Source organism: Propithecus coquereli, unplaced genomic scaffold (assembly GCF_000956105.1).
Source record: "Propithecus coquereli isolate 6110/MARCELLA unplaced genomic scaffold, Pcoq_1.0 Scaffold172, whole genome shotgun sequence".
Classification (NCBI taxonomy): domain Eukaryota; kingdom Metazoa; phylum Chordata; class Mammalia; order Primates; family Indriidae; genus Propithecus; species Propithecus coquereli.
In genome coordinates, this window is record NW_012141858.1 from 3,466,181 (window position 1) to 3,485,264 (window position 19,084).

A 19,084-nucleotide genomic window follows, 5' to 3' on the forward strand; every position below is an offset into this window, starting at 1 on the left:
AAAAATAATGCTGCAATGACTCTCCTTGCACCTACCCCTTTGGCTCTTTATTTTAAATAGCTTTTAAATTGTAATTATGATTTAATATAAATAATGTTTTCTGAATTAAAGCTTATTTCTAAAACTGATTTTTGTTAGATATTAATTTTGAGTTAGTTTTCTCTTAGAAATGCAGCTATTAGCTTATGAAATTCTGATAAAACATTCAGATGAAAATCAACTTTTGCCCTAATGTAACACATTTTATATCTCTAACTGTGTGTAATCAGTTCACAAATCTGATTGTCCTGTTGAAAGTAATTCTCCCTCCTTACCGTGTAGACCGAATTTTATTTAAGAGATGTTGTTATAATAGAAAAGATGTCAAAGGAAAAGTGAGATGTGACCATTTCGAAAGTCATTGGTTCATAGAGCTTTGGAGTTACCTCAATCTTTGACTTGACCTAGGCCACTGTTCTTAAGAATAAGGTCCAGAGACCATGGGACTGAATCACTTGTGACACCTATTCAACATGAAGAGGCCTGGCCCCACTCTGACCTACTAAATCAGAATCAATAGGGCAGAAGTTCTCAACCCAAGTCTATACCTAAGACTCTCACATGGGTACTTTTAGAAAATACCAATACCTGGGTCTTTTTTTTTTTTGAGACAGAGTCTCACTCTCTTGCTTGGGCTAGAGTGCCGTGGTGTCAGCTTAGCTCACAGCAACCTCAAACCCCTAGGCTCAAGAGATCCTCGTGCCTCACCCTCCCAGGTAGATGGGACTACAGGCACGTGCCACCATGCCCAGCTAATTTTTTCTATTTTTAGTTGTTTGGCCAGTTTCTTTCTATTTTTAGTAGAGACGGGGTCTTACTCTTGCTCAGGTTGGTCTTGAACCCCTGAGCTCAAACGGCCCGCCTCAGCCTTCCAGAGTGCTAGGATTACAGGTGTGAGCCACCGCGCCTGGCCTCAATACCTGGGTCTTATCCTTGGAAAATTCTGATCCAATTGGTCTGGGATGAGGTCAGGCATCAGCATTTTAAAAAATCTTCCTGGGTGATTTAATAGAATTGGATCCAGGCAGTTGCATGTTTACCAAGCTCTGCAGAAAATTCTGACATATAGCAGTGTTTGCAAATCACTGTTCCACTGAATGAAGATTCTGTTTATTGAGGATTTGAAATAAATAAAGTAATGACTACAAAACCAATATTTATCAACAGGAGTCTAGTTACAGATAACACTCAGGTTATTTATACTAGCTTAGAAGGGTTCTGCCCATGACTGGAGAATGCTACTCTCTGTGGAGGTAAAAAATAAGTATGAGCCTGATAATTCTCTTCTTATTTCTCAGTGCATCTCAAAATTATTGCATGATCCAGATAGTCTGGTTTTTTTAAAAAAAAGACTGGCAGAGCATGATTAAATCTTATTACAAGAAGTTAATAGATAAACTTGACCTATCTTGGCTTTATGCTTAAAGACTTGCTGCAGCCTATTCTCACATATTCCATATCAATCGTCTAACAGTTATATTCTTGAGATCTATGGTGCGATTTTCAAAAATAACCCCACTTATATACTGGCTGCAATCTTTGTCGTTTGACCAAAGAATAACTTTGTCTTTGCTGATTTTTTTCTTTCTTTTTTTTTTTTTGAGACAGAATCTCACTGTGTTGCCCGGGCTAGAGTGCTGTGGCATCAGCCTAGCTCACAGAAACCTCAAACTCCTGGGCTCAAGCGATCCTCCTGTCTCAGCCTCCCAGGTAGCTGGGACTACAGGCACATGCCACCATGCCCAGCTAATTTTTTCTATTTTTAGTTGTTTGGCTAATTTCTTTCTATTTTTAGTAGAGACGGGGCCTCGCTCTTGCTCAGGCTGGTCTCGAACTCCTGAGCTCAAGCAATCCTCCTGCCTCGGCCTCCCAGAGTGCTAGGATTACAGGTGTGAGCCACCGCGCCCAGCCTTTGCTGATTTTTTATTCAGGAGTATGGATCAAATTGTGCTAGCAAGTCTTTTCTTGGCTTCTAAGCAGAAAGCAAATATGCAGAGTGAGGGTTTATTTAGTGTAAATACTAAAGCAAGAGTTAGGCTCTTCCCTCCATGTAGGACATCTATTGATTGGAAGGGGACACATAGAGTGAGGAAAGCTGGTAATTTTAAGTTTTCAGCCCAAATTTATCAAGTACTTTGCTAGGTGCTGAGAAGATGAATGATAAATCAATCAGACATTAATGTATCCTCCAAGAGTGCCCAGGCAGAATTATTTTCGTTACTCCCTGCAGGGTCACACATCTTATCCAAAGTGACCCCCATCTTTGGAAATCAAGTTGTTGGTCAATTGAAAGAAAATCTCTAGACTGTTGGCCAAATCCATTCAAAGAGTATATGTTATGAAATGGAATGTTACTCTCATCCGCTCTTCAAGCCATTTTAACCAGTGACCGATGATCTTTTGAGAATATCATTTTCCTCATCTCCAAGGCTGTGTTAATTACACAGTTATTGAATCGCTCCAGTTTGGCAACATGCTCAGTTGGCTGGTCCTCCCACCACCCTGTCTCCTTCACATGTCTGTCTCCATGCCATGCTCCTTCAAGCTCCATCGACACTCCGGGCATGGCTATTATATCCTGCCATTACATCTGCCTGGAGTTTCTCTTACTATCTCTTTTCCATCTCTTTTCCCTCAGCTCTGCTCAGCAATTTTCATATTGCTTATCCCAAAAAACCCTCCTTCATGTTTTTAATCAGAGTAAAATATCCATATTGAGAGATACAGATTCATGTTTGCCTTTACTTGCAACTTGAGCTGTGGTTTGATGAAATAGGATCTGCTACTTTAAGACAAAATTTTGCTGCCCTCAAGCCAAAGGATTAATTAAATCCATTGATAAACAAGATTCCAGTCATCATAGCCTTTGCCTGCTGTATAGTTGGTCTATTTTTCCTTGATTGAAGCTGAGGCAGATGTCTTTTGCCTTTAACATACAGTATTCAAATGAGGCTCTATTAGCAAAAGAACTAAAAGCTCTGCATCTCAAAATTTGCAGGCAGAATGTGTTTGATGCCAGTCTTGCTGAAAGAGAAAGTTGTGCATTCAGCATCAGAGTCCTCAGAGGGATGACTTTTTCAGGAAGAGTGCAAGGTGCCTGGCACATTTTTATCTCTGTGTTTTCCAAATGAATGGAGTGAAGACACCAGCTTCAGTTATAGCTGTCCTTTAAATTCAGTGGAAGAGATTTAGAAATCTTGGCCAACCGGGAAAATCAAGGGAGGCAAAATGAGATTGAGAAAGGGACGAAGTCCCATTGTGACAATATTGTGTAGGGCAGTACATCAAACGTTCTTTACCATGAACCACAGGAAGATACATGTAGTTCACAAAACAATTATTGGCCTTTCTTCATGATGTGCTCTCTGACAGTTTCTATTCTATTCCATTCCATTACAAATGCTGGTTACAAGCCATTGAAATGATTTAAGAACCCAATAATGTTACAACCCACAGTCTGAAAAGGCTGAAATAGGCTGTGGTGCAGTAAAATCAGTTTCTAGGGTAGCAATGAGGAATGAAGACAGAGATACTTCTCTATTTTATTGCTATGAGAAAATCTCTAATCAGCCATATCCTTGTCCCTAAATTAGTATCCCATTTGGTAGTTCACTGTTTTCTGCTTAATGACACACAAGAAATGATGTACACAAAATCAGTGCTCTTGAATTCTCATCTGCACAGGTGGTCCAGAATTTCATTTGTCCTGGGTGAATAGATCTGAGGCAATATGCAGATAAAACTGGATGAATTAATTGATATGCCCTAGTGTGATGGTTCCTAAACTTTGTTGTACATTAGAGTGATCTGGGAAGTTTCAGAAACTCCTGATGCCCAGGTTGTACCGCATACCTATTTAATCCTAATGTCTGAGGATAGGAGCCAGATGTCAGCATTTAAAAAAGATCCCAGTGATTCCAACTTGCAGAGACATTTAGGAACAGTGCCCTAGTGCTGGTCATTTCAGCATTCCAAGTGCTTCTGGGAAGCTTGTTTAAAATGTGGGTTCCTAGGTCCTGAGCCCCAGAGATTCTCTAGGCTGCCTAGGAACCTGCAATTTAAATAAACACCCTTGATAATTCAATGACTGTGGTCTACAATCATACTTTAAGAAACATTGAGGGAATAGTCTTTCTTTAACTCCTAAAACAGAACTGTGGGGGATCCTTCAAACAGTGACCAACTGAGCTGGCCAGTCCATGGTGTCAATTCAAGGAGGGCTAGTTCTGCCATGCACTTTCTTTCCTGTGTACAGCAAGTGTGCATAGGTGAGTCAAGTTTCACTCACAGGATGACATTCTGTCTGTTCCGGGCTCATCATGTGAGAATATAGGGGTGACTGACTCAGCCTCTAAAAGTTCAGCCAACAGAGGGAAGACTGGCACAGTCGTGAATACCACCGTCCCCTTGGTCCTCTCTTTTGTAACACAGGGCGGTAGGAGATTTCAGAGACTAGGACGCCCCAAGGCCACAGAATACATCAGGAAAAACAAAAGCATACCTATGACAGAAATGTTAGACAAAATTCAATTGATTTTATGAATGTTACTAAAATGTTCTACAAAATTCATTTGATTTTACATAGGAAACATCACAGGTTAAATGATCTATGTATGCCAGAAACTCAAATGGGGCTAGCCTTACAGCAAATGAATCTAAAGTTAAAATTTTTATCTCAACATTCTTTCGACAATTGGGGGCTTGCTTAGCTGCATTAATGTCTGATAGCCTTAAGTGCCACTAAGAATTCCAACGGAGCTTCTCTAGTCATAGAAGCCCAAGAACCTTCCTGTTAAGATTCCAAAGCTTTAAGAAAATTAAAGGGCACCTCTTCCTCAGTTTACTGTCTTCTAACCACTCTTATGAATTACCAAACATAGAAGTTATCTACTTTAGAGAGAGAGAAATGCAATCCAGAGATGTGAAATTTAACTGTACATATTAATATATTTGTGCTTGTCTCTGACAATGATTAATGCAAGAAAAGATTTGTGTAAATTTTACTGATCCTTGAGGACACGGACCACACCTGTTCTTGCATCTAGCTGTATTCCCAGTGTCCAGCACAGTGCCTGGCGCACGGTGTGCACACAGTACATCTGTAGAATAAGCAAAGGAATGCTACATCTAGCATCAGTTTGGTAATGTTTCTTTTAGAGGAATGTATATAATTTACTATTACCTATTTTTGTGCTTCTGGTGAGAAGAGAACTATTTTCTTCTCCTGATGTCTGTGACACACTAGATAAGATGTTTTGATTCAGTCTGAAACCATAATGTAAGCACTCATCTAAGGTCATTTCTCGAATCAGAAAAGATCTGGAATTGTGCTCCTGCCTTGACTTGGAATGAGTGACATCTTCCAGGGCAGGTGATCGAAATGACTAGCACTTTCCAGGACAGGTTTGTACCCAATAAGCAAAATAACAGAGACTATATTGCAGACCCTCCGGTAAATAACTGATAACAGACCAGTTCAGGAACTTTTCAGCATAACAGACATTATTCTGAATTCGATGGTTGTATTTCTATTTTCGTATGAGCAGAAATAAAAAGCTTTTTATTTTTGAGAAATCCAATCTGTAACATCAATCATATGTATTTCCTTGGCAGCATGCGTTTTGGTCTTTTTATTTCCCAGAATAATGTAACTTGATTGTCCAACTTAAAAGCAAGAGACATTCAGGGATGGCCAGGTAAGTGACCTAGCTTGTCCAGCTCCAGTCAAAGAATTATCAGTTGCTTCAGAAAGGAGGTGCTGGTCTTCACGCCCTCAGCCCTCTCACTGATTTCCTTCTGGCCAGCCCTGAACCCTCCCTAAAACAAAAGCAAAAAGGAATTACAGGGAAACTCCTATTGCCTTAAAGCCCACCTGCCTCAGCGTCTCCAGGATTATGTTAAATACACTGATTCCTGGACCCTGCTCCAGACCTACTGAATCAGAATCTTTGGGGGTGGTATCTTGGGATCCGAATTTTTAGCAATATTGATTTTAGCGATATTTAATGCACGCTGAAGTTTGAGAACATGTACTTTTCCTTGCAGGCGATTTAACATAAGGGATTCAACTGACAAGAAGGCCTTTTGTGCCCTTGGCATTGCCTCCTTCTTTTGTCCCCAGCCCTTTGGGGCTGTCCCCCAGTGCTTTACTCATCAGTTCTCACTGCCCTCAGGCAGGAGCAGGTGCCCTGGCTCTGGACCCAGCGGATCTGCCAGACGTTTTCCGCCATCCCTGAGCTTCCTGTTCTTCCCAGAAACCCTGGCACAGGCCAAGGACAGTCAGGGAGTGGCGGAGACATGTGCCCAGTTAGGAGAACTTGGAAGCAGACTCGTGCAGACTCTGAGTCAGCGCTCTCCACTGGGGACAGGAGCAGGAAGTTCGGTGACTCAGCGCTGCCGTGACAGAGGGTGCTGGCCACGCGGCAGCTAGGAAGAATGGGCCTCTGAAGTGTTTCTCTGACCTGAGAGGATAGTGGCTTAGAACCTTTGCCCTGTGCCTAACACAAACCTTATATTCCTGTGGGCACGAGCTGTGCCCACTATCCTTTTCCTGCCTTTGGGAAAAACACTTAGGAGTTCACAAGAGCAATTGGGGACTTTTAACTGAAGATAACCAGTGTCGGTCTCATGGGACGCTTGGAAAGGCGTTAGCCTCATCGTATCTCCCTCAGTTCTCTCCCTCCTTCAGTCACTCCAAACACACCAACCAAAAATTAAGTCAGAATGATGCTCAAGTCCAAGCAAGTCTAATTCAAATTCCCTAGACCTGTGGTGCCCAACCCCCGAGCTACAGACCGGTACCGTCTGTGGCCTGTTAGGAACTGGGCCACACAGCAGGAGGTACGTGGCAGGCCAGCAAGCAAAGCTTTGAGCAAAGCTTGTCTGTATTTACAGCTGCTCCCCATCACTCCCATCACCGCATAAGCTCTGCCTCCTGTCAGATCAGCGGCAGCATTAGATTCTCATAGGAGCACAAATCCAGTGGGTCTGCAGGTCACATCTAGAGAAACACTAGTTTAAATGCACATCAGAGAGCGAATGACTCTGAAGATTCCCTCGGAATGGTAGGGGAGTTGATGGTTGGGGAGAGAAATATTCCAATACTTCAGATGCCTTCAAAAGGGAAAAAGTCGGATGCAAGTACATGACAGACATTTGTACAAGCTTGACAAACAGTAGAACTTGGAATTCTGAAAAATACACCCAAAGGAAATGGAATCCCATCATTCTCCTTATTTGCCTCCTCACATCTACTTGCTGGTCAACCTGAGCATGAGTCTGACTTTCAAGCGCTAGTCTGACCTCTAAGCGCGAGTCTGACCAGAGGCCCCAAAGGCCCGTCCGTCACCAGCCAACCTGGCTTCTTCCCGAAGTGCTTTTAATATGAAGGTGACGCTGAGAAGATATGATTTGCTTTGAGGATTGGGCCTGGCATCTGATTCCTGTCAGAATGCACTCTCTTCCTTCCAAGGGTGCGTCAGAACTAGAGAAATATCACCTCTGTTATCCAAGTAAACTTTACCTCATCAATTTGGAATGGGCCAAAGCTTTCTTGTTTGTTTTTAAGTCTTTCTTCAGAGGTGGTAATTCTTACTGCATTTGATCCTGTAGACATTAGCATAAGAAAATTAAGTTGTCAAGAAGCATTTTCAAACGTGGTCATTCTGAAGCAGTATTCTACTTTTGCATTTGGAGGACTGGCAGCTAATTGTTTTTTTAAGTTCCTACTGGTTTTATACAATAATACACCTGTGCATTTGCCAGGCCAGTCGGATCCTCCACCTGAATCCGTAGCCAACTCCTTGTACCTCATTACTTTCTCACAACTCACTCTGTATCCCGGACAACATCATCTATAGCCCTCCTTCCTTATTTCCACCTTGGCTTTTACAATCTTGTCAAAATAGGTCAAGAAGACCTACTTGATGTTCTATCAACCAACCATGAGTCTTCTAAAGTGACCAAAGTGCTGTTACGTTGCTCCAGATGATTTCATTATAATAGTAAGAAATCATGTAGCACTTATCATATGCCAGAAATGCTCTAAACACTTTGAAAATATTAACTTATTATTCCTCATAAAAAACCCTATGAGATATATGAGGTAGGCATTACTGTAAGTTACTATAAGCCAATTTTATGGATGAGGAAACTGAGTCACACAAAGATTAACTAACTCAGACAAAGTCATGTAGCTGGTAAGTGGTAGAGTAAGGATTCAAACCCTTGCTCTGTGCTCTTAGTCATTGTGAAAATTGATCATACGAATTGGGCCATTCTCATTACATACAAATAAAATGTAGTCGAGAATCCAGTGGGAAAAAGCACTCAGGACACATAATGTTGCTCCAAGAATGTAATTCACTGCGAGCCTGGCTGCGGAAACTACCTGCCATACCTGAAATCAGTTTTATCTAACAGTTCCGGCAAGGACCTGCTGCGACTCTAAGAGTAACTTTACCCACTGCCATCTCCCACCAGTCAAAACTTGCCCACTCCCCAGAACCATACTAGTGCCAATGAACTTTCTCAAACAGCAATACGTAACATTTCTCTTTTTAATAAAACTGCCAACCTTCCCTTTGTTCTTCGAATATACTGAAGACCATCCATTGTGAGTGTAGGTCCCAAGTTGCAATTCTTTCTTCCCAAATAAAACATTACATTTAGAGATTCATGTCTACATTTTTATTTTGACTTTGACAATCACTATCTATATTGCCCATCTAAGAATTCAAAACAAAAACGAAAAAGCCAATAAAAGCTCCAAAACCAAAGAAAAAATATTATCCTTAAAAAATCTATTTTCAAGGACATTCCAGAAAAGTAGACTAGATACTGCAACCTAATGTGAGACTCGATATACTCAATGTACTCAGTGTAAAGGCAGAATCATCTCGTGGTTCTTATATCGTCTATATGTGCCCGCAACTATCTGATTTACGGAAGGCTGATTTAACAGGTTCTTTGCTAAATATTTACACACCAAAGAGAACCATCCTTCAGACATGATTGTGCTCAGTACACGGTATCCAGAAGCCCACACAGAATGACTGCACCTACCTGGAGGCGTAGGAGAGACGAGAGATCCACACCACAACAGCCTTTTACTACCACCTCTCAGGGGCGCCCAGGTGAAAACTGATGTTGCTGGTTCCTACCAGAATCTAGTATGTTTTAGGGAAAGTATTGATTTAGGAGTTCCAAGACTGAATTTTAATTCTGGCTCTTTAATTCTGGCTCCATTAATCAGCTGTGCAATTCAGGGCAGGCTGTAACCTCTCTGAATCTATTTTCTCCCTTTTTCATGTTTTCTTGGGGTCCAAATGAAATAGTTATAAAAGGAGATAAACTATAAAGTGCAGGAAAACGGTAAGATGATATAACAGATTGTTTTAATAAAAATGATAATTATTATATTTTCTTAAGGCAATGTGACTATCTCCTGCTCCCCCTCCCCCACCACCCAAGTCAACTTCTAGAGGACAGGAACCATGTCTTATTCTTCTTTGCCTCTTAAGACTGTTTCTGGCACATAGTAGGTAATCAATAAATGTTTCTTGAGTGAATGAATAAATATAAGCAATTTTCAAAGGAATTTTAGAGGTCCCTATCTTGGTTGAGAGGCGCCGATGGAAGGAAAAGCCATTCACAGTACCTGCTTCAACCACGTGGTCCATCGTTGGAAACCTTTTGTACACCGCGGTGCTCACCGAGCGGAAGATGAGCAGGGAGGTGAGATTTACGTAGCGCATCAGCGTCCTTCTGAGCAGGCGCCCGTGCTCGTCGCTTCCGTGGACACTGCTGGAGATGAGGAACATCAGCCTGTCCGGCCAGGGCAGATTCACAAACTGGTTCCACCATCGGTTCACTACCAGAGTAACATAAAACCCTGTGGAATAACAAGAAATTATAACGCAATATCTTACAGCAGACACGTCGGTGACACTGATGCTTTTAGCAGAATTTTAGCCTTTATAGGCGTTGGGGCATAAAAATATGTTGTTATCCATACCTTATGATTTTGCCCTCCAGAAAAAATGCCATTTGTGCCTGACAATGCCAGAGCACCCAGTAAGTGGGTATTAGATCTCAAATACTGACTGCAAAAATGGAGGGTTAGTGAAGAAAAAGCTTAATTGTCCAATAGCAGATTATTACCTCAAACGTGTTTGGTGTTAATTTAGCGAAAGCAGCCCTGAAGGCAAACCTTATGGATGATTCTGGTTCTATCGCAAGCGGTGGCTTTTCAGGCATGCCTCTCAGCCTGGAAACACTCCCATGCAGAGTCATCGGTGCCATCCTAATGAGACAGCTGTGTGGCTGCATTCTGCGTGTGACCTATACTTACCAAGCACAAAGGTTACTGGAATTTGTTCAGCATATCTGTCACAGTAAATTGATAATTTTTCAAAGTAACGTTTTTGGGCTCCTGTAAGTAACAATCTGGAGCAAAAATAAAATGCACAGCCCTTTATGATATTATACTTCTGCACCTGCTTTGCAAGTGACATTAAGTGCAAACAATTAAGCACAAATAATCTGCTTTATTTTTAAAGGAGCAATAACTTTTTCCTTTTTCCTAGGCTGATGTGTCTCAGAAGCTTTTTAATTGCTTAAAAGTACTAAAGTTTTTAGTACACAAATGTTATCGGCCATTAAATAGTGGGATTTATTAACCATTTTATTTTAAAAACTTTTTATTTGTAAAATTTTATGATTGATTCATTGGATTTGAAGCAAGATATGTTTATTTTTCAGTTATTCATCATCTTAAAAAAGAGTGTATTGATTAAGTGTGGATTAGCATTATTAAGTAATTGTTAAATAATAACCCTGATTTTGACATCTTGATCCTACTTTCTCCTGAATATGCTACTGAGTACATTCTTGATTCTATGTGTTATACTTCAGGGGATCTTATAACTTCATTTTAAAGCCCAGAATTATTTGAAATATAAAATAAAACAGATTTAACAATGAGAAGTAAAAACTTTTATTATCAAATTTAGTCACTGTCTCAAAATTTATATTATAGATCAGACCCAACCTGCCCAAACCCATTTTTTGGTATTGTTAAACATAAGTACATTTAACAAGATTATTATTGATATACATTGTAGGAAGGGGATTCAGAGTCAGAAGAAATGTTTTAAGACCAGTTAATATGATCAAAATATGGAAAGGAAAGCCAAACAGATGAATGTGCATAAATCAATGAGTGTAGCTGTTCCAAAGGAGGAAGGCACACAAGAAGAGATCCGCTATAACAGGCGGCAAAGGTCCATTTGGGTCAGTAGAACTTTGAGACAGGAAGTGGACAGATAATGAGATAATGGTGAGTAACTAATCAGACTGCAGATGGGAGCTGGTACCTTTGGGAGCTGGTCTGACAAAGAAGGTATACGGAGTACAGGGTGGGTTTGGGGCTCCTGTACCAGTTTTGGAAAGAGGTGTCTGAATAATAGAAGTCAGGGAGAGCTGACAAAAGAGGCACCAAAGGGTTGCATGGGCCTATTGGGATCATACTGATGAGAAGTTATAACCAGAATGGTTTCTGATACTCAAATAGAAATGGTCAAAGAGGATTTAAATGTGAAAAGCATGAACCTTAGGGTCAGAGGAAGTCAGTTTTTTAATCTCAGGCCTGCTACTTACAGATTTAGACTTTGAGTATATTTTTAAATCTCTCTGAGCCTCAGTTTTCTCATTTGTAAATGGGGATAATAATATCTTATGTCAGCGGTGCTATAAAGATTAAATAATATTATATATAATCACTTAACATATGGCTTCATACTTTGTTAATAATAAAATGCTTGGTATTAATTGGCCAAAGAAAACATGTATAGCTAATAGACACATATAAATTTTAATAGCTAGAAAATACTACAGAGATTATTTTTCAAATTCCTCCAAAAATAGAAAGAACTGTAATTAAATTAATGAATTCTGGTTCTGCCTTATGATTTTTGTTAAGTATAATTATTTGCTTATAATAGGATTAATTTTAAAAACCCACTTAGGATCATTAGTAGACATGAGAATGAAACCATGTCTGTATTTTTCCAAACGTATGTTGACTTCCTTGACAAATTCTTCCTGTAGTTCTTGGTATACTTTTGATTAAGATATAAAGGTCTATTTTAACAAGTTTTACAGTTGAGCTTTAAGAAATGAAGGATGACTTGAACTAATCATTATTGCTATAAATATAAGCACACTTTGGTTTTCAGAAAAAATATATACATACAATTTTGTGGGGTATAAGTATGATATTGGAGCAAAAGTTGAGGCCTCAAGGAGCATTTCTGGCTACATCGCAACTGTTCTAAAGGACTATTCTATTCTAAGCAGCAGTAGCAGCAATAAACTCACATTAGTAAAAATAAACTAATGAGATAATTATCATGAAACACCACTATGTCTTCCACCATTTCATATTCTGAAGGCTTAAGTGACACATAAATAGTCAAAAATAATATCATGGCATATCTGAAAAATTATTAGAGGTTTTTAATAAGACTTTCCCTCTAAAAATATTTTCTCAAAACGTATGCCAATATATACACTTGTTTGGAATGGTAGTTTTGATGTATAGCAAACTAGCTCTTCCTGTTATACTTTTGATAATTGTCAGCCAGTTAAGTTAATATCCTTCTTTTCCAAATGGGGTCCTGTTGCTGCAAGGAAGAATGTAGATGAGAGCAGTGATACACAAATTCGTTCATCCATATGCAGAAGAGAAATAACAAACCGACGTACACAGAAAAGGTGAAAATACAGCCTCAAAAACCTTTAGTTTTTCTGTTTTAAATTTCCTCCAGAGAAGACATAAATGCATTCAATTTTTTTTTTTTTTGGGGACAGAGTCTTTCTTTTTCCCCCGGGCTAGAGTGCTGTGGCGTCATCCTAGCTCACAGCAACCTCAAACTCCTGGGCTCAAGCAATCCTACTGCCTCAGCCTCCTGAGTAGCTGGGACCACAGGCACGCGCCACCATGCCCGGCTAATTTTTTCTACATATATTTTTAGCTGTCCAGTTAATTTCTTTCCATTTTTTGGTAGAGACTGAGTCTTGCTCTTGCTCAGGCTGGTCTCGAACTCCTGAGCTCAAATGATCCGCCCGCCTCGGCCTCCCAGAGAGCTAGGATTACAGGCGTGAGCCACCACGCCCGGCCTGCATTCAATTTTAATCAAAAAAACTCCTAAAGCTTCCCTTTTATCATACTGATAAAATTTTATTGACTATAATTTTTAGTCATAAAAGTTTTTCTTGAACTTGATATTGCTAAAATTTCCTGTCAATCTGACTGGCATATGTCACGATGTTATAAAGTATAAGCACCTCCCTTTGTGAACATAACATGCCTTGAACTCAGACGATATAAAGAAAATAGGGCGGGGCGCGGTGGCTCACGCCTGTAATCCTAGCACTCTGGGAGGCCGAGGCGGGCGGATCGTTTGAGCTCAGGAGTTCGAGACCAGCCTGAGCAAGAGCGAGACCCCGTCTCTACTAAAAATACAAAGAAATTAGGACAACTAAAAATATATAGAAAAAATTAGCCGGGCATGGTGGCGCATGCCTGTAGTCCCAGCTACTGGGGAGGCTGAGGCAGGAGGATCACTTGAGCCCAGGAGTTTGAGGTTGCTGTGAGCTAGGCTGACGCCACGGCACTCACTCTAGCATGGGCAACAAAAGCGAGACTCTGTCTCAAAAAAAAAAAGAAAATAAATTAGTCTTCAGGCCTTTTCTTCAGTTGAGGTCCAGGTAAGGGTGGCAGGCACCATCCTGGATATGACCTTGTCATTCCAGGCAGAAGGAAGGAGAGTTGCCTGACATATACCACTTACAACTATGTTAATTACATATGTAGTAGTTGTACAAGCTGTCAGATCACAAATTCAAACAGGGAATGACATAGTAGAGAGAAGCACACGTAATTATTTGTCTGTCGACTTTGCCCATTCAAAACCATCCCCTAGTCAGGAATTAATTATACATCTTCCAATTTATGCCTGTTGCAACATTTCTGAAACACAGCTGAACCTCATCATGATCAATTAATGTGGGGCTGGAATGGGAGCCACCTGAAACTGACAGTTAGCATCTATTGAACATCCTGAAAATGGTTAGGTGTGGGTTAAAATATCCTGTCTTGAGGAGAAGAAGACAAAAGAGAGGATCATGCAAAGGAGGAGGTGACATAAGTCAATGGCAACCACAGGGTTCAGATTTTTGAGACTGTATTCTTACACGATATTTCATGACCGTTTAAGAAGACATGCAAAGGAAAGTACCTGTACACCAAACTTATTGCTGTGTAAAGAACAGCAAAAACAATAAATTCCCTGTACAGTAGTTTGTAGATGCTGCCTCTCCACTTGAAGAGTAACCTATGAAATCCAAAAAAAGTCGCATTTGCTACTTTACTGGAGTAAGTGACAGTCATCTTGGGTAGTTTTTTCTAGAAGAGCAAGAAGACAAAACACAAGTAAACAGTACTGTTTAAGATAGGGTGTAGATCTGTATATAAAAGGAAACTCAAGCCAGCAACCGGTTAGCCCTATCCCTTTTTTGTCTTTCTCAGTTTGTATAATTTGGAACTTTTGGATAACCATCATCTCAGTGCTAGACCTTTTAGCAGAAAACAAGAGGAAAGGAGTCTCTGGAAAGAGTGCTATTAGAAACCTGAAGCTTGCCTTAATTGCTAAGTATTATTTTTAGATTATATGGCCATTGTTCAATAAATATTTGAATGAATAAATGAGTCATATGAGATATATTATAAGGTCACCTACATATATTTTCTTAATCCATGGAAGATTTAGGGTATTGATATGCTATATTAATGACACTTTCAAAAGCAGTGGCCAAACTTATTATTCGGGTTTCTATTTGCCAAAGAATGTAAAGAGGTATTTATTTTACTCTTAAACTTCCTAAGGGGTCGTTTTGGCTCTTTTCTTAGAAATCAGGAGATACTGTTAGAAAGAAGCAAGGCCCCTGTGGGAATTTAATTGATGGGTTACTTTTGGTGGTTTAGGTGGATGTTGGTGTCTCTCTGGTGGAGCTCTGAGTGCATAGTTAGCACACTATGTACTTCAAAAGGTCGCCAAAAAGTTGGGTCACAGTGATAAGAAAGGTGCACTTTTCTTATGCACTTTTCTGATGAAAAGTCTTGAATAATATGCTTAGGGATGGTTCACTTTCTGTCTGGAGCTGAACAAAATGAGGTCATTAGTTGAGACTCTCTCTACTGGGATCTGTTTCACGGATGTGGTTAGGAAGTGCGCCAGGCCCCAGAGCCTCCTTTTCAGTGAGTTTTTGAGAACTCCATCACTTTTCACCAAGACATTAACCATTCAGGTTTTGAGATAGATGGTCTGAAGCTAATCTTTGTTTGAAAATTCTGCTCAACTACTGACTAACATGGAGCTTAGGCAGATAAAATGAGATTTCTTTGAAATTTTGGTTTTTTCAAAAGGATGTGAGAGTCTTGTATAGCTATATAGACTGAAATCATGGAGCTTTTAGGTAGAATTGTGCTGGACACAAAAAATAAATGCTATAGCAGATTTCTTACATAAAGTAACCTACATCACACATTTTATCATAAACAAGAAAACTGTCTTTATTTGGCACTGGGAAAACAATCCAATTCTAATTTGCCCATTTTCCCTAAGGAAATGAAACTCTGGAGGTACATTACAGCATTTTTTTAAAAAATCACAAAGTTAGCCTTCAACATCACTGATTTTAATAAAGAAACCAGGGCCTTTCGGCATAAGTAAGTGACATTACAAAAGGATGGGACTCATGCCACAAAACTGGTTTCATTTTTCCATCTTTACCTTGTCTATTTGTCTAATGTGAATACAGCCAAAATTGGGAGAGGAGCATAACAAATTTAGCCCATTTCATAATTTGTTCTCATGGGCATAGTAGTTTTAAATAACAGTCCTCAAATAACTTTCCTTTCTTTCATTTAATAGTTCACTCTTTCAGGACAACTAAAATCTAATAGAGTAGAGGTCAGAATTAAAATGGTTTACTCTGTGCACTAACCTATATATTGGGTTTGGAGTCTCCCACAGGAAAGAGAATCTTCAAGTTTCGGGTTCCCCCCTGAAGAGGTGCCTTCAGGTCGGTGCTGCACTCTCGGTTTCACCCTTCGCTCGTGCACGGACAGATTTTCTTTCTGTTCTCTGGCTACTGAGAGGACCCAGAACATGGCAAGTACAGGGGTTAAATATTTTTCCATTTGTGGAGGCCTGTTTATGCCAGTTTGCCCACTGATGACAGTTATAGCCGGGAACAAACAGAAGCAACAGCTGCTGATGCTGCTTTTTTCTAATCTATAATTATAACTCCACCTGCCGTCCAAAGTACCTCTTTGAATGAGAAGTCGACAGTGACATGAAGGATGTTGGGCCGTTTAAGTCTGTTAGATTTATTCTGACTCCACCCTGGGATCAAGGAGGAAAAGTCCATTTGTCCCTAAAGAGTTCTAAAAAGTTCAAGGAGGAGGCTCCACCAGCCAAAAAAAAAAGGGAATTAGGACAGATTTTTTGTGTTTGAAATGAAGAATAAATTCTTACAAAGCCATAAACTGGAGCAGACAAGAATACAAACAGGATTTCTGTTCATTTGAGAGGTATTGAGAATGCTCTTCAATTAAAAGTAACAAGCATGTGTTTGTGTGTTTTTTTTGGTGTGCGTTTGTGTTTTAGAAGAACATAGGGAATTATGATATATGATGGCTTAGTGTAGTGGAAAATGATAATGCACTGATTCATTACATTTCTTATCCTTCCATGGTCAGCTAGGAAAAAATTTAAATTATTAAAAATGTTTTCTCTTAGGTTGATTACGCCTGCATATACTCCTTCTTAAAAGAGTGAGTTCATCAGCATTCTTTAAATAATGGAATAAATAATTTCAGGGCCAATTCCTGGGACCTTTCCAACCTTCTAAAGTAACTTGTGCATCGAGTATTGCACCTTAAGCTTAAAGAAAATGACTACCAAAAAAGTGTGTTTTTTTGGGGAAAGATATAGAAAAAATGCTTATTCTAAAATTGAGAATACATATGGTTAAATATTTTTTCTAATGTATTTTAAATTTTATATGCTTTATCAAACTATAAGTACCTAGAGCAAAGCCAGAGTTGTAGGTGTCTTTAATTACTTGCCCCACTCCTGCTCATAGCTTCAGTCCTATGGAATAATGGATATTAAATATATATTTGACGTTTGAATATCACCTTCACCACTATACTTCTGTTAGTACATTTGGGGGAATTTGTGAACATTTAAAAGTATCTATACAATGCTGCACATCTTATATTTGGGTTGCCATGAAAAGTGGTCAGATAGATCTGATGTTGCATTTATAAAGGTTTGCAAAACTGATTAATGTTGTTGCATTTTAGCAAATCTAAACCCAAGTGCTTATGAAATAGAAACACTGGAGGTATTTTGTAAAATTCTCACTCTTGCATCTTCTGTTGGAAGTGTAGTGGCCCTGAAACGTGGCATAATTTCCAGTAGTCATGACTGCATAACCAGAGGATCTGCCGCCTCTGGGGGCACTGTAAGCATTATTGGTCAGTCTTGTTTTTAAATGGGGGTAATTATGTTCATCTTGCCCATTGGATTGTTGTGGGGAATGACTGATTAATGGTTGGTGGCAGGATTCTAGATGCAAATTATTCAATAATGATTAGATTGAATGAACCCACTCCCATTATTGAGCTCTGAGTTTGGTGGTTATTTCTCACAGGCACTGAAAGAAGCCCTGTAGAAATTAACTCTTTAGAGAAGATAAGCCACTACGGCTAATTTCAAAATACCCAACAAACAACAGATTGCAAAGTGTACTGTTCATATGACTTTTTCCAGTAAACTTTAAAGTTTCTTGTTTAAAATAGACAACATTTTTCCAGATTCTAAAAGTAACACATGATGATTACAAAATAAAAAGTAACATAACATGTAAAGAACAGAGTGGTATTCTACCATGCCACACTAGAGGGGTGTTATCATTTGGCATAAAATTTATCTTTCTAGACTTTTGTAGAAGATATTTTAACTCCTATAATTAATAGCAAACAATATAATAGATTCTTAAGCAAATTCAGGGCTTTATGAAATAACTATACCAATCATATAACTATACCAAACATCAAGTTATGCTGATTTCCAACAGTCCAGATAAGCACATTTGTCTTTGGTTTCAGTAGACCTCCAGTGACAGGACAATTCATAAAAAACAAGTGATCATTTCAAAGCAAAGGGAATACTGATATTCATCCACAGATGTCAAGATAAATCACCCTTTGTTCCTAAGGAAATAGAAAATAGTAACAGCAATAACAAGTTTGGGTAGCCACTACTAACTTCTAGGTGACAACCAGCTATTTAAAAATCCCCACATTCATTTGAAACTGATTTATCACTCCATTGATGTAGGAAATCTTTTGCCAAATTTCTTTTGAGTGCTTAGTTGAACATAGTCATGTGTAGATAAAAATTTGCATTCAAGTATTAACCAAAGACAAGACATTGCTGTATTTTGGAGGATTTGACTCTGAACCTAAGACTTTTGGACATCATTAAACAGGGAATAAGGAATCAGCAAATGTTTCTGAACACGAAAAGGGTTTGAAAAAAATCTTTATTGCATAACAGTGAGTCTATGAGAAGAATGTCTGATGGATTGTAGGAAGGGAATTTGAGGGTTTTTACAGTTGTTCCGGCATGAACTGGGATGGTGGTTGAGAAGAATGCAGAGGAAGGATAGTGAGAGAGAGCACAGAGGAAAACTACCACTGGAGGGAGGAGAAACAGAAGAGGTGGGGAATGGGAGGAGGAGAAGGAAAGAGAGATCCGATAGGATTCTTTTGTAGTCCTTTGAGCCTGTTTGCTCATGAAGAACAAACACTGTAAAACATGATTCTCAAATTTGTTCAGGTGTACTGTTCTTGGGGGGCACCATGAAATTTTGATATGTTTTATTTGATCCTGTAAGTAGGAATAATTTA

At 39.3% G+C, this 19,084-nt stretch overlaps 1 protein-coding gene across 1 annotated transcript in view; it reads right to left on the reverse strand.

The window, feature by feature from the left end:
• The window catches only part of BEST3 (bestrophin 3), a 43,943-nt gene extending 27,622 nt beyond the window's left edge, over nucleotides 1-16,321 (reverse strand). The window contains exons 1-4 of the mRNA XM_012642034.1: nucleotides 16,104-16,321; nucleotides 14,340-14,506; nucleotides 10,391-10,485; nucleotides 9,698-9,931 (exon numbers count right to left, since the gene is read on the reverse strand). Of these exons, the coding sequence (XP_012497488.1) occupies nucleotides 9,698-9,931; nucleotides 10,391-10,485; nucleotides 14,340-14,491 (481 nt within the window). The 5' untranslated portion in view covers nucleotides 14,492-14,506; nucleotides 16,104-16,321. The remainder of the gene's footprint in view (nucleotides 1-9,697; nucleotides 9,932-10,390; nucleotides 10,486-14,339; nucleotides 14,507-16,103) is intronic.
• Nucleotides 16,322-19,084: the final 2,763 nt, after the last annotated feature.